At 41.5% G+C, this 13,633-nt stretch overlaps 1 protein-coding gene across 1 annotated transcript; it reads right to left on the bottom strand.

The window, feature by feature from the left end:
* Nucleotides 1-1,100: 1,100 nt before the first annotated feature.
* Nucleotides 1,101-12,978, bottom strand: nrn1a (neuritin 1a). The gene is made up of 3 exons (XM_082546867.1): nucleotides 12,673-12,978; nucleotides 6,843-6,990; nucleotides 1,101-4,247 (listed from the first exon to the last, which is right to left on the bottom strand). Exons 1-3 carry the CDS (start codon nucleotides 12,725-12,727, stop codon nucleotides 4,019-4,021), a joined length of 432 nt encoding a protein of 143 aa, XP_082402993.1. The 5' UTR covers nucleotides 12,728-12,978; the 3' UTR covers nucleotides 1,101-4,018.
* Between the last annotated feature and the right edge of the window lie 655 nt (nucleotides 12,979-13,633).

Here is a 13,633-nt window from a genome sequence, read left to right as displayed (position 1 = left end):
CGCCTATTGGTTACGTTTATTGCTCAACTTTTGGATGACCAGGTGGTCACTGCAACTGCTTCCAATCAGCAAATAAATTCAGTCCCTCCACCGGGCAACTATTGATATTTCCCAGATGGAAAAAGGTTGCTGATGTTGTCATTCATCAGCAAGAATATTTTACAGTTCTGTCATTAAAGTATCAGAAGATCTGAAGGTCTTATGCTGAATGCTGCTTAAAAAAACAGTTAAACAAAAGGAAATTAATGAGAATATTCCTTTAATTTGTCCGCCTGACGCATGAAAACCAGATTTATTTCATCCTGTGATGTTCATCAGATATTTTAAAGACTTAACGGTCCATATAAAATCAAATCCAGGTCGGTTTGAGGGTTTTGGCAGCATGAATTATCCAAATGATGTCTTCAGCAGGATACGCAGTCAACCTTCTTCCTCCTCCCCCTTCCTCTTCCTCCTGAACCTCTTTGTCTCAGTCAATATAAACTGAGAGCTGAGACATGTGGCAGCTCAGGGACTCTCCTTCATTAATAATGAAAACACTCCAAACCCAGCTCCATCATCTCAAACTCAGCAAACCAGATTAAAACCACAGCACACAATCATTTTCAAACAGTTGTCGTTTTATTTAATACTCTTCATCATTTTAGCAATCTTTTATTTATTTATTCATCTTTTAATATCTCAGTAGGCCTATAATCTGTAAAGTCTGGGATAGATTATCTATAATAGAGTTTTTATTTTCTTAAAATCCTTTTTCATATACATTTTCTCTTCTTAGATGATTTTCGTAAGATTTTTTTTTAAACTCTTTTTGCAACATCCCCATAAACAAACAAAGAGACAAACCAACAAACAGAAGTACACATCTTTTCATCAGAAGGCAGTGGAAACATTGTCGGTGCCTCGGCAAAGAAATAAACTCCCTCCTCAAATTCATTTACTGTATTTATGTAGTTCATGATGCTACTATACTGTTGGGACTCTGCTTTTAATCTAACATACAGACCTAAAATATATCACCGCTAAGGTCATCTAGTATGGATCACTGGTATGAAAAGGGGGGATGTGCTTAATGGCAACAGTCATATCACTCTTCAGCCACGGTTTGATTTTTTTAATCATCATTTTTTCGTGATTTCTTTTTTTTTTTCAGCTACACTGGCCATGAAGTCGCGTCTTCGTATTGCTCTCAGCTTCTCCTCGCAGTAACCGTTTAGCTCTCAAAGTCATTCATTTCTAACACGTGGTTGTGCTGATATGAAAGATGGCGGATGTCACCCACCAACAGGAACTAAAGTTAATTTCAATGTGTTGCTACTTTCACATCCAAAACAAGTTTCCATCAGTCGGAGTCCTTGGTCTCGTGGGATTTCAGGAAATGAGCACGTCGTAACAACTTTCTCGAGCTATAAACCAGAAAGGTTTTGGCTACAGTGATTTAAGACATTCATCATCATCTCTGTGAGGAAATGTTCTACCTGAAGGGTAATTCATGAAGGAGAAGCTAAAGCTAAACAGTGTTTGGTTTAGCTGCAAATACAAACTGTTAGCTAACCTGATGTAATATGTTTTAGTCACTAACCCATGGCAATCCAATTTACTTGCTAACACAAATACTATCTGCTTTAGCCTCCAACCTGCTAGCTACTCTAATCTCTTTAAATGTCATGTCTTAGCTGAACTACTGCCATACTGCTAAGTTATTACACGTTGATCGACTTTGGGCATAGCCTGCTTCACTGAGTCATGCTAGATTTGGAGGTGTGGACACAATATGGTTACAGCTAGCTTATATTCTCAAACAGAATTTTGGAGTTTTTAATTAAACGGTAGCTCTCTGATCATCGCAGGAAGCACAGTTGATATAAATAAATAAAGTCTGTCTCCAAATACAACCTGGGAAAACAAATGTAAGACATAAGCTATGCATGTCTCTTACATATGACGTACATTTCTGCTGTTATAATATAATTACTTAGTTTAACTGGGCATATCCTAAATCATGTCATTCTTCTAACTGTTAACTGCGGTAAAGTACCTTTACATGATTACAAACAAGTTAGCAAACATTAGCGAGAATAAAGCCCGTTTAATCTAGTGGGGCCAAAACAGTGAGTTAGATTCAGTTTAGGAAATTTCTTTAGTTGTGGGAATCCAAATAGTCCCTTCAAGCTAGCTTACCGCTTGCTAATGTTAGCTAAAGCTGGCTTGTTAGCTAACCAACATAGTAAAGTACTCTAGCGGTCACATCAAAACTCGTAGGGTTGATCTGGATTACAAAGTTTGTTAGCTTATCATGTGTTCATTATTTTATACGTTTACGTTACGAAAACTTTAAACATAGGTGCCAAGTTACAGCTAGCTGGCTAACATTAGCTTGCTTCTTGACTATTGTTTTCTGACCATGGACAGAGTTTAAGTGGTTGCACAATAAATTCCACCATATAAATAAACAAATGCTTAAATAATGGCAATTAATCTTTTATTTCTTTTTTAAAAAGCTAAAATTAAAACATCTAGTATGTTGCATAGTAACTACCTGGCACTATGTGCTGGTGCCCAGGAGGGCTTATTACTTTGAATTTAAGCTTTTTGAGTGCTTTATGCACTTGTAAATAAAAGAGTTTAAAATTAATGCTGTCCATAATATTTATAATGCAATGCTTGGTTAAAAGTCAGCTGTATGTCCTTATTATTCACAATATATAGTCACCTGTCATCAGCTGTTGCTTAAATGTAACTGTGCCATTTTCACTTTTTGTTGTTCTTTGTTGTGATTGTTTCTTAAGGGCTTTTAATTTGAAACTCTTACAGGAAGTGTTGAGTTTATATTACCACCAAAAAGCAGTAACAAAATGAACAATTCTAATAATACAGAAATGAAACATCGAGATAATACAAGTGTCCTTCCAACAGAAGCAAAAACTAACTTGAACCTGACAACGTCTTATAAAACATTTAATGTTTTTGTGCCCATTTCCTGAAATGTTTTGAGAGTCTCTGAACTGATATCATGCACGTTAACAACAGTATAAACTGTTCTTTAAGGGCAAGCAGGCTTGATACTCCACCACATCTCTGCACCTCAGAGTTTGGTCAAGAAAAACAAGCCTACGGTCACACCAGAAACGTGGCATGGCAGCAACCCGGCCAGCTCCACAACCAAATACAACACTATGAATGTAAGAATACTGTTGATTGAGAGCCATGCTGTAGGGGTCAAAGGTCAGTAGTGTCATTGCAGTTTTTCTGCCTGTAAAATGTGTAATTTTGGTAAGCTGTCTTTGCTGCCAGTTATTACGACTGCATTTAGCGCTGGTGTGACCGTGGCCTGAAAACAACAAACAGCCAATACGAGTACAAATATTACACGAAGCATTCAGTCCATCAAATATACCACAGAGTCTACTTGGCGTAATAAAAAAAGAAAAAGGAGAATCTGTCCGTGGTGAAAATGAGGCGTCAGGTCTGAATCGGCTCGAGGCCTTGGCTCGTCTTATTGATTTTGTGGCCTCGCGTTACACATGAATATGTACCATGGGCTACATGGGGACTCTAATATATAGCCTGATACAGTGTCAGCGCCCTGCAGTCACACAGCGCTGTCTAGGCCGAGCCTACTAAACATCAATAATTCATGGTTGACTTTAATACTGTGTAATTCCACGGTTGTAAGCGGACGGGAATCCATCAGATTTTCATCATTGTCATCGTTTCAAAGGCGTGTTGAATATTTCATGTTATCGGCCTCTGGGTCGCGTCTGCGTGTGATTGGATGAACGCTCCGGGAGGACGGCGGCCTGCAGATGTCCCAGGAAGGCGACCTGGGCCGCCGTACGGTGACCTAGCAGTAAAAATCCATTCGGGGAGTATTTTCTTGTGATGAGTTCAAACTTTGAAGTATTTTGGAAGAGCAGCTATCACTCTTGTCCTATTTTCTTTTTTCAGTTGGATTTTTCCTTTTTTTTCTTTTTTTACTTCTTTTCGCTTTGTGCTTCCATGTTTTTCCTCATTTCTGTTAAAACGCCAGCCAAGTCAGTATGGTGGGCAGTGTGGTTAGGACCAAGGCGAGGCCCCTGGCGTTGGCAGATCTGGGGGCTCCGTTGCCGCCGCCACAGAGTTCAAACAAACTCCCGCGGAAATTCAGGTTTCGGGACTCCTTTTTCAGTTTATCCCAGAGGTCCGTCGCTCCCTCCTGGCAGTCCGCCAGCGCCGTCGTGGCACAGGAGTGGAAGTTATCCCAGTAACTGGCAGGAGAAAACACAGCAAGCATTAACGCCACAAGCTTTTGACTGCAGTGGGAGGCTGGTTTTTAAACTGACTGCATCAGCTACACTGAGGAGCAGAGCCAAGAGTGGAAACCATCCCAGAATCTGGCAGCACTGAACTCACAGAGAGGAAAAAGCTTATGAAGATCCAGCCGGTGAACTTCATCTAGTTTTTATATTCCAGTAAAACAAAGCTGGAGCTCGAGAGCTGCAGCCTGCGCCCATTACAGCGCCGCCGTCTCCATCATTACCCAGCAAAACACTTCAATATTGAAGGCAAAACACTGGCTGCCTTTAGCGGCTTCCACACAGGAGCACGCCTACAATAGAAGCTGCTTTACTGATTCTAATGTTTTTACTCCACATACAACTAAAGCTTTGTTTCTTCCAACTGGTCGCAATTTATTTTTTGTTTTTAATGTTCCCAAATCTGCAGCCGCATATTTTTATTCTCCACGAATCCATAATTATCTGTTTGAAAGAGGCGTGGCCACAGCGACATGGGTGGAAACTGCCTGCACACCGCGTCCTCACAGAGTCAGCTGGTCATGCCTCCTGCAAACTAAATTCAAATTCAGGAACTACATGTTTACTTAAAGTGTTAAAGTCCTGCTTGAGTTTGTAGGTTTTCTGCTCCTGCTGTAAAAACACACGTGTTCCACTTTTATCCGATTTGAATTCATGTGGCACTTTGCAAATGAATGTTTGTATAGAAAACATGCGTGTTTATAGACGATGTTCTATAGGAAAGCTCCACTACACGTGATGCTGTTAGACTGGGCGCCTCCTCGTCCACCTGTAGCAACGATACTGAGTAATACTGATAATGATGCAGTAAACATTGAGACACGTTCAGCATCAAAAGCTGAAAAAGTCCTTTTTATTGTATGTATCTGTTTCTGGATCCAGTCCAAAGAAATCTTTTTAAGATTATAAAGACTTGCATCTCATCCTGAAACCTTATCATGTAAGTTTAGAAGCTGTTTTTAAATGATAAGAATTTATGATCACACATGTTGTGATCCAGCTGAAGGCCCCACTGTGGGAATCTACAGGCCTTTATTTCATGTTATGAGTGTAGAACTTTTACAGTCTAACACTTGGAGACTACAGTCATGCATTAAAGCTTCACAGAATAAAATGTGTGGAGGGCGTCGCAGGTAATGACTCGTCAGCTGTCTCCTTCCTTTACTACAGCCCCCCCTCTGCTCGTCTTCCCCTCTTCACTCTCTTGGTTTGATAAAATATTAATACTCATGCTTTTCCCTCCTGTGCTCACTTGGCCTGATTTCTCCTCCTCTTCCTCTCTGCTTGTTTTCTTCTTTATTTCTTTGTCCTTCTCTCTCATCTGTCCCATCAGTTTTTTTCCATCCCCCTCCAAGTTAATGTGGCGACACATGCTTCAGCACACACACACACACACACACACACACACACAGCATATCTAATCCAATCTTCCAATCTGCTATTATTGATGTTGACCTCTTGAACTGAGCCGTGTCGATGCTACATCTCTGAGCAATTAACGCCTGTGTGTGTGTGTGTGTGTGTGTGTGTGTGTGTGTGTGTGTGTGTGTGTGTGTGTGTGTGTGTGTGTGTGTGTGTGAGGAGGCGTATTAACGCGCACCTCCTGCCACGCCTCAACACCGCTGTGATGGAGCTGTCACTGAATTAAAAAGTCATGTGTGTGCGGGGAGGGGTGGGGGCTCCTTGCTGCAGCGTGCCATCTGGTGCCCACCCGGTTTGGGTGGTGGGATGGATTAAAGGGAAGATGGTGGGTGTCATCTGGGCTGCACATATGCGCACTCCCCCACTGACTACACCCGTTTCCCCCTCAGGGTTAGCGGTTAAATCACTCTTACTGGTTTCTGTGAGATCAGAGTGGCAGACTCTTCACGGCGTCACAGATGGGGCTCGGCATTAGAGACAGACCAGTTCACACGGCCCCGTAAAACCAAACCACTGCAGCTAAGCTCCAGTTTGTCGGCACACGAGAGCAGATCTCTGTCCTCTGACTCATTACTGTCACATGTAGTTTTGAAAAGGACGGAAACTATAAAATCAATAACTGCAGCGAGGATCGCTCTAACAGCATTTCCTGTGTTATGTGAATGCAGTGTTTTCTCTGCGAGTCTGATCGCAGACTATGAAACGACCTCTCGTCTCATTGTGACCTCTTATGGACTCATTGCTGTTTATACACACTGATTTGACTTTTACATCAGCTTAATATTTTTCACTTTATTGATTAACGGGGTGAAATAATTTGGACCAGAGAGGTTTGTTAGACGTGGATTGATGTCCTTTAGTAGCCTAGCTTAGCACTATAATTATTGTTGCTATGTGATTGCGCATTATTGGACTTTAAATGACATATTTGAACATATTTAATTAAACAAACTCGTTTATTGGAACAAAGATCCAGAGGGAAAAAACAAATACCTTCAACCGTTGTAAGAAAACTGCTTAGAATTTTTTACTTTTTTAAATAAATTGCATCAATGCTATAAGCCCCGCCCCCGCTGATGCGATGTTGTGTTTGTGTGTGTTTGTGTGTGTTTGTGGTAAACGTACGTGCAGATCTGGTGCAGGTTCTGCCTGTCGTCCAGGTCCTGGGGATAGTTGGCCATGTTGTCTCCCAGCTGAATGAGGCAGTCTGAGAAACCCTTGAACACCGAGTCACATTGACCAGCACTGACCAGCACCGTCTGCAACACGGAGACTGCAGGGGAGGAAGAGGAGGACGAAGAGTGGTGAGAAACAATGGAGACGTTTACATCAAAGCAAACTGTGGGAGCTTACAGCACAAAGGTTTTAGATCTGTTGCATCTTGTTCTAAATCTTAAATATCTTTTTTGTCCCAGTTTAAACCTTTTTTCAGCTTTCACAGTGAAACTCCACATTTGTACTGATTTAATTTGGTTCACGGTTAGTTTGAGACTTCGCCTGCTCATGATGGTGGACAAAAATACCTGAAAGACTTTTCTGTTCAGTCTATATGTAGTCTTAAATACACTGGGTCAACTCTGTGTACCAGAAACTAAAAACATTCACATAGAAACTGTTCTTTTATCAAAGGAACGAGTCCAGATGTTAACAGTCTCCCTCCCAGCTTCGTTCTGCAGCCGACTGAGCAGAAATCAAATCACGTATAAAACACGGAGTCATCAGCAAACGGAGCGAGCCGAACATCCTTTCAGACGAACTCGTTGGTCTTAAGCATGTTTGTCAAAGAGCAGCGTGTTTTCAAAGAGGAGATCATAGAAGACAAACAGATGAAAACATGGCCGCACAGTGCACGAGTGATCAGATCAGCTGAGAGTGAAATCTGAGAATAAAAGAGCAAAATTTCTAATATTATTTTACAGAAGTGGAATCTACAAATGTTCTCACAGGTGTATCAGGGAGCGCTAACAGACTTAAAGCTGTTATAATGTGGAGCTGGAGTCTTAGTTCAGTGCTACGATCACGCAGCTCCAGTTTGTGTTGGTTTTATTCCTTCTGCTCATTAGAAACACATCAGAGCAAACTAACATACATGACAGGGAAACGCCTCTATGAAGCTGCCAAATGTGACACGCCTCCTACACCCATGCAGTCACACACACACCCCTTTACACGACCTCTGTGACTGCGTGCGTGTGGTTCGTTAAGCAGGGGATCGGGCTGATTGATTGGTTTGGGTGCTGCTGTCCGGTTCCGCTCCATCAAACCGTGGGCTAACACGGCGTGACGTGTAGGACGAGACGCGGCTGTTAGAGGACGAGGGGGAGACTGATCACCCACGTAGGATCTACCTGTTTCCACACATGTCCACGATGAGCTAGGGTCACTACAGGATCTTCTTTATGGAGGATCAACAACAGGAAAGAACTTTTTAGTGGCCTGGTTCACTCTGCGCTCTCTCCCAGCAGTTTTCTATCATTATTTTCAGAGTAAAAGCCTTTAAAAGCCCTCTGTTCCCTTCCTGTTAGCATAATAGTGCTTCAATAATGCAGCTTTCAGAGGCAGATGACCAAAACCTGGAGATAAAAGCTTGTTTCCTGTTACCAACACGGAGAAAATGTACCAGCAGTCTGTATTTATGTTATTGCATAATTAAAATCCTTTCATTTGTTTTATATTTACAATCAGGTGGATAAGCATGTGGTTAAACAGGCGGTTTTTCAAAATAAAAGAACAATTTAACAAAGATCTTCATTTAAAGGTTTTTGGCCTTTAAATGGTTTCTGTTTAAATAACAACATTTGTGTTCCTGACGCCTCCTTGTGGTCACAAACACAAACTGCACGTCCTCCTTTTGTGAACTTTCTGTAATCTGAATAAAAGCCAGACAGCGAGCACATTTCACTCGACTAAATTTTACTTTGTGCAACCAGAGAGAAGATTTGGAGGTGCGAACTGGAAGATGCATTTCTGGAGTTTGGTCAAAGCCAGGCTCGCTGATCCTCCAGGCTTCATGCTAAGCTACACTAACTACAGCCTGACCTCAGATCTCTGCTCAACCATCGATCAAACTTTGTCTTTGTGCTCATTTCAGTCTCTGTCGGCCTTCAGTTGTCTCCAGCTGATTACTTCATAATTAGAGAGTGGGTGCTAGCTCGAGTGATAAGATCATAAGATCAAACGTTTTCGTTGCACTAGTCTGAAACAATAAATCCAGTGACGTGTGTCGCAGTGAAGGCGTGCTAGGACAGAAACCACACCTGCCTCTGAAAAATGAAACTCGTGATTGTTTCCATGTTTCTGCGTCTTCGTATTTCTGATTCATTAAATCTGCACAGAGCTACGTTTAACGAGCTGGGTTTGAACGCCGCACATCAGCTGATAGTGAACCTGTGATTTTATTATGTCTTTTATTCTAATCGATGTATAAATATACTCTGATGACACTGACACAGATTAGCATTAATGATGAGCCTTATTTAAATTACTGTTATTGTAACGTACTGACGGTTTGACCTGAAATATTTAAAAATCATTTTTATTTAAAAGGTTTTAAATGTTTTCAGAATAAAAATGTATTAATTTGTTTTATTCATTCATTAAACAACATTTTGTGTTTAGTTTTAAAATAACCCCAAAATATTAAGATGATCTTTTTTTAATCCAACAGATTAATTCAGCAAACTATTTGTATCCAGTGTGATTCATCTCGTCTCTGTTCATCTGGAATTTTTATTGATTTCTTTTTTTTTTATCTGGGATTTATTTCAGAATCTTTTTGAATTTTTGACTTTTTGTAATCAGCTTTAGGAGGATTTATTTTAAGGTTTTGATCTTTTTAATATTATAACATGTTTATTTATTTAATATTCCCATGTGTCCCCATAATATCTCTTCATTTCTTTTTATTTGTTTAAATTAAATGAAATTATTGTCACAGAAATCTCCATAAAATAATGTTTTCATTTAAAATAATACGAAATGTTATTTATTTATCCTCCTCGGACACATTTTCTTATAAAAATGTAATATTATACAGCTGTGTTTAATGAGTGAACAGCATTAAATCATTACTTATGACCAGCAGAGGCACCACAGACCACGTGATCCAGTAGAAAAAGCAGCCGAGCAGCTGTTTGTCAGATGAAGGAAAAAATGTTTTTTATTTTTCAACAATGAAACAAAAAGATCTTTTTTTTAAAGCTGAATTTTCTTTATTGGAGGTCGCAGATTCAATAAGATCCGTGTTTGGCTTTAAAGAGTTTGAGGACGAAACACGAGCGCGTGAGGATGCGCATGAGGATGCGCGTGAGGCACCGTTAAAAGAACCCCATTCTGTCCCACTTCCTGTCAGGATGCAGCACGTGACAGCATTTCTTTGATGACCCTGATTCTGCATTTTTTAGATCGAATTCCTGTTTTTTCTTTTTTGAATCTTTGATTTGAGTAAAATCTAAATCGCGTTTTTAAATTCTGCCTCATGTTTAATCTTCAGCGACTTTCTGGAAACATTTTGAACTTAACGTGATTTTTGTCACTGCGGGTTTCACGTTTCTGCTTCCTGTTGCTCCCGAAATTTAATCTGAATAAATAAATGAATGAAAGCGCACCTCCTCCCCTCCTCCCCCTCACTCTCCATTGTCTCTCTCCCGCTGTATGTTGGAGCATTACATCATCTCTAATAGGCTGCATGATATGGCTGCAACAACTAAGTGTATAAAAAAGAAAAACGCGCCCTCCCCAGTCTCGGCTTCACAAAAGCTCAAATTTGAGTTTTTTAACGTTTTTATCGGGAATTTATTTTTAATAAAGAATCAAAGAAATCCAAACGGAGCTTTGCGACAGTTTGGGGGTAAATTTGGGGCTTTTTGCAGCATTTTTCTTGCGCAAAAGTTGCGTTTTTATTTCTGGTTTGCGCCTTAAAAAACCCGTTTTATTCTTTATATTTTCCCCGTTTTCTTTCTCTTTCTTACACATTTCAGTCGCTTCGACTCGTTTTTGTCGCGTGAAATTTCTGTTTTCTCATCTCCAAAGATGCTTTTATTTCTGATCCATTAAAAAAAGAATGCACCCCCCCCCCCCCCCCACGCACACACATGATATTTATTTATTTATTATTTTATTTTATTATAATTATCTGCTATTTTTTATTACTCCTGTTTGATGGAACCCGCTGTCGTGCACATTAATTAATTTCCCTCTTTTTCGTTCACGCCTCCCATCAAGCACGCGTGCACTCATTCACCACACACACACACACACACACACACACACACGCACACACACACACACACACACACACACTGTTGCCTGCAGTGTGTCATGCCAAAAGCAGCGTGCTGTAGCTTCACGCGGCGGACACACCCACCTCCTTTACACACGAGGCCATTTTCGTGCGTAAAAATGCGCCAAAAACGGAAATTTTAACCCTAAAAATCCACAAAATCTCCACAGTTTCGATTCTGATCTTTACTCTGAATTTGATGCCCACGTGTGAGTTTCACAAACAGCCAAACACGTGAACATGAGCCGTGTTTTCGATGTGCATGTCATAAATTTATTGTTCAACTGATTTTGAGGCTTGTGCTGCAGCGGCGCGCCAAACCTCGGACCAATCAGACTGCAGCATTTCGGAGACGCCGAAAGATTCACGGCGGAAACATGAAAACGGGACGAAGATCAGATTCTCTGTGAGTGAAAGAAGAAGGAGGAGGAGACGTTTCCCTGCAGGGAAAAATCACCTGCGTGGAATCATTCCACGCATTTTGGCCTCGCTCGGTTCTGATGGTCACCGCTGTGCGTGAAGGACGTGAAAGCGCGCGCGTGGATTTTCTCTTGATTCCTCATCTTCCTTCACCTCCTGCTCGGAGCTCTGACTAACATCAGCACCGAGGACTCTGCGTCCTGAATAATTCAGCATCCCTCTGCACGCACACACACACTGAGCCATCCTCCACAGCGTCGTTATGCAACAGCAGAAAAACAGAAATCATCTCCGCGTCTCTGCTCGTGGAAATTTTTAATTTCCTTCCTTCCAGTTATTAGACGGATCCCGCGGAAACACCTGATTTATTTTTACGTGAAAGCTGAAATCAAACGTGCTGTTCCTGCGTGCACGAGCCCGGCTGCCCACAAGAAACGTATCGGCTCATTTTATTGTATTATATTATATTTTATTCAATTTAATTTATTTTTATTTCATTTCATTTTTTGCAGCTGCAGGGGTTAAACGCGGGCTCGTGCCGTCTCCATCCTCCGGGTTTCACGCGCACTGCGGATCCGCTCCGACATTTCTGTGATTTTTTTTTTTCAGGCCTTTTTCTCTTTTGTGAAGCTTCAAACACTCGAAACTAAAAATCACGAAGGGCCGTAAAAATCAGAGCGAAATAAAACAAAACGTGTTTTTATTTTTCTCACATTTTGAATTAAAAATGATTCAAATCAAATAAAAACGCGTCCAGCGTGGGACACCGAGGAGGGGAGGGGGAGGAGGCGGAGGGAGGGGGGCATTCCCCTTGTTAGCGCACACATGCACGCACACGCGCACGCGCCGAATGTGAAGTGGAGCCCACCGCCGCTCACATGTCTGCGCGGCTTCATCGGGACAAGAAAAGTCCGGACAGCAGCACCGACACGATTCAGAAAAAACACTCCATCTGCCCCACGGACGGCCTCGGCTCTGCGCAGACTCAGAACAACTCAAAGGAGCAGAACATTTCACCCGAAACTCGCGTTTTTCTTTTATTTCTGCAGGCGATGAAATAAAAATGAGAAGTGACTGAAAAGCGGCGACAGAGACACTTTAAAGGTCACAAAAGAAGAAGAAAAATTCTTTCATGATAACAAACGTGAAACAAGCTCCTCATCATCTGCAAACACGTCTAAAAGCGCAGCTTTCATCCTGGAATTTGGTGCAATTACAGAGAAAAACCCGCAAAGCGTGACTTTCTGCGCTCACCTATGTGCAGAGCCAGGAAGAGCGCGAGGCATCTGGAGGACCAGGTAACTCCCATCCTCTGCGTCCGCCTCTCGGCATGAGAGCAGAGACTCGCAAAGTTGGAGAGCAGCTGCGGAGGAGCCGCACATTCCCCGCAAAACAGCCGCAAACAGCTACATCCAGCAGAGTCCTCCGCCTGCTCCCCCGCTTCTTCTCCTCCTCTTTTCTCTTCTTCTTCTGCTCTTTTAGTGTGAAGCTGCTCCCTCCGCGCGGCTCTCCGTCCTCTGTGCGCGCGGCGCTTCCTGCTCGTTTTTACGCGTCCGGAGAGAAAAAAGAAAAGAGAGAGAGAAAGCCCCTCCTCCTCTCCTCCTCCTCTCCTCCCTCATTAATATTATTTATCCTTCTTTTATGATTCTGTGACAAGATTTTTTTTATGCCTTTGAAACGTCTGAAAGGCCTTTTTCCTCCCAATAAAGCGAAAATTATTCACGGGCTCTTTATCCACCGAGATGAACAAGAGCTAAATAAACCATTTTTAATATTTCAGAATAAAAATAAAAATAAATTGTACAGCTTCCCAAAGGCCTTGCACTGTCATGCGCACTGGGTTTAAACCTGAGCAGACTTTAAGCTTCAGCATTAATTCACATAAACACATTAAAACATTTAAATATCGAAATAGGTCCAGTTTATAGCACAAAAATGCTGCATTTAAAAATCATAATATTAAAAAATAAAAATATAAAATACCTACACCGGCCTTTATAGGAAAATAGTTCCCCTACTGTGTTTGGGTTATTATGGGACATGCGCTCTGATTGGCTGGACACGCCCCCTTCTCTTATTAATAAACTGGATTTATTTTTATTTCTTTAGTTGGACCTTTTGTGTTTGAAGTTAAGCTCCTCCCCTCAAACGCCTGAGGCCGAATCTTCACAGGTGTGTTTCTGTTCAGTTTCCTCCTGGTGGTCATTTCTGGTAC

Source organism: Aulonocara stuartgranti (genome assembly GCF_965226115.1).
Source record: "Aulonocara stuartgranti genome assembly, chromosome: 9".
Taxonomy (NCBI): domain Eukaryota; kingdom Metazoa; phylum Chordata; class Actinopteri; order Cichliformes; family Cichlidae; genus Aulonocara; species Aulonocara stuartgranti.
The sequence above is the reverse complement of the archived record's forward strand: the minus strand, read 5'-3'. Positions and strand labels throughout refer to the sequence as shown.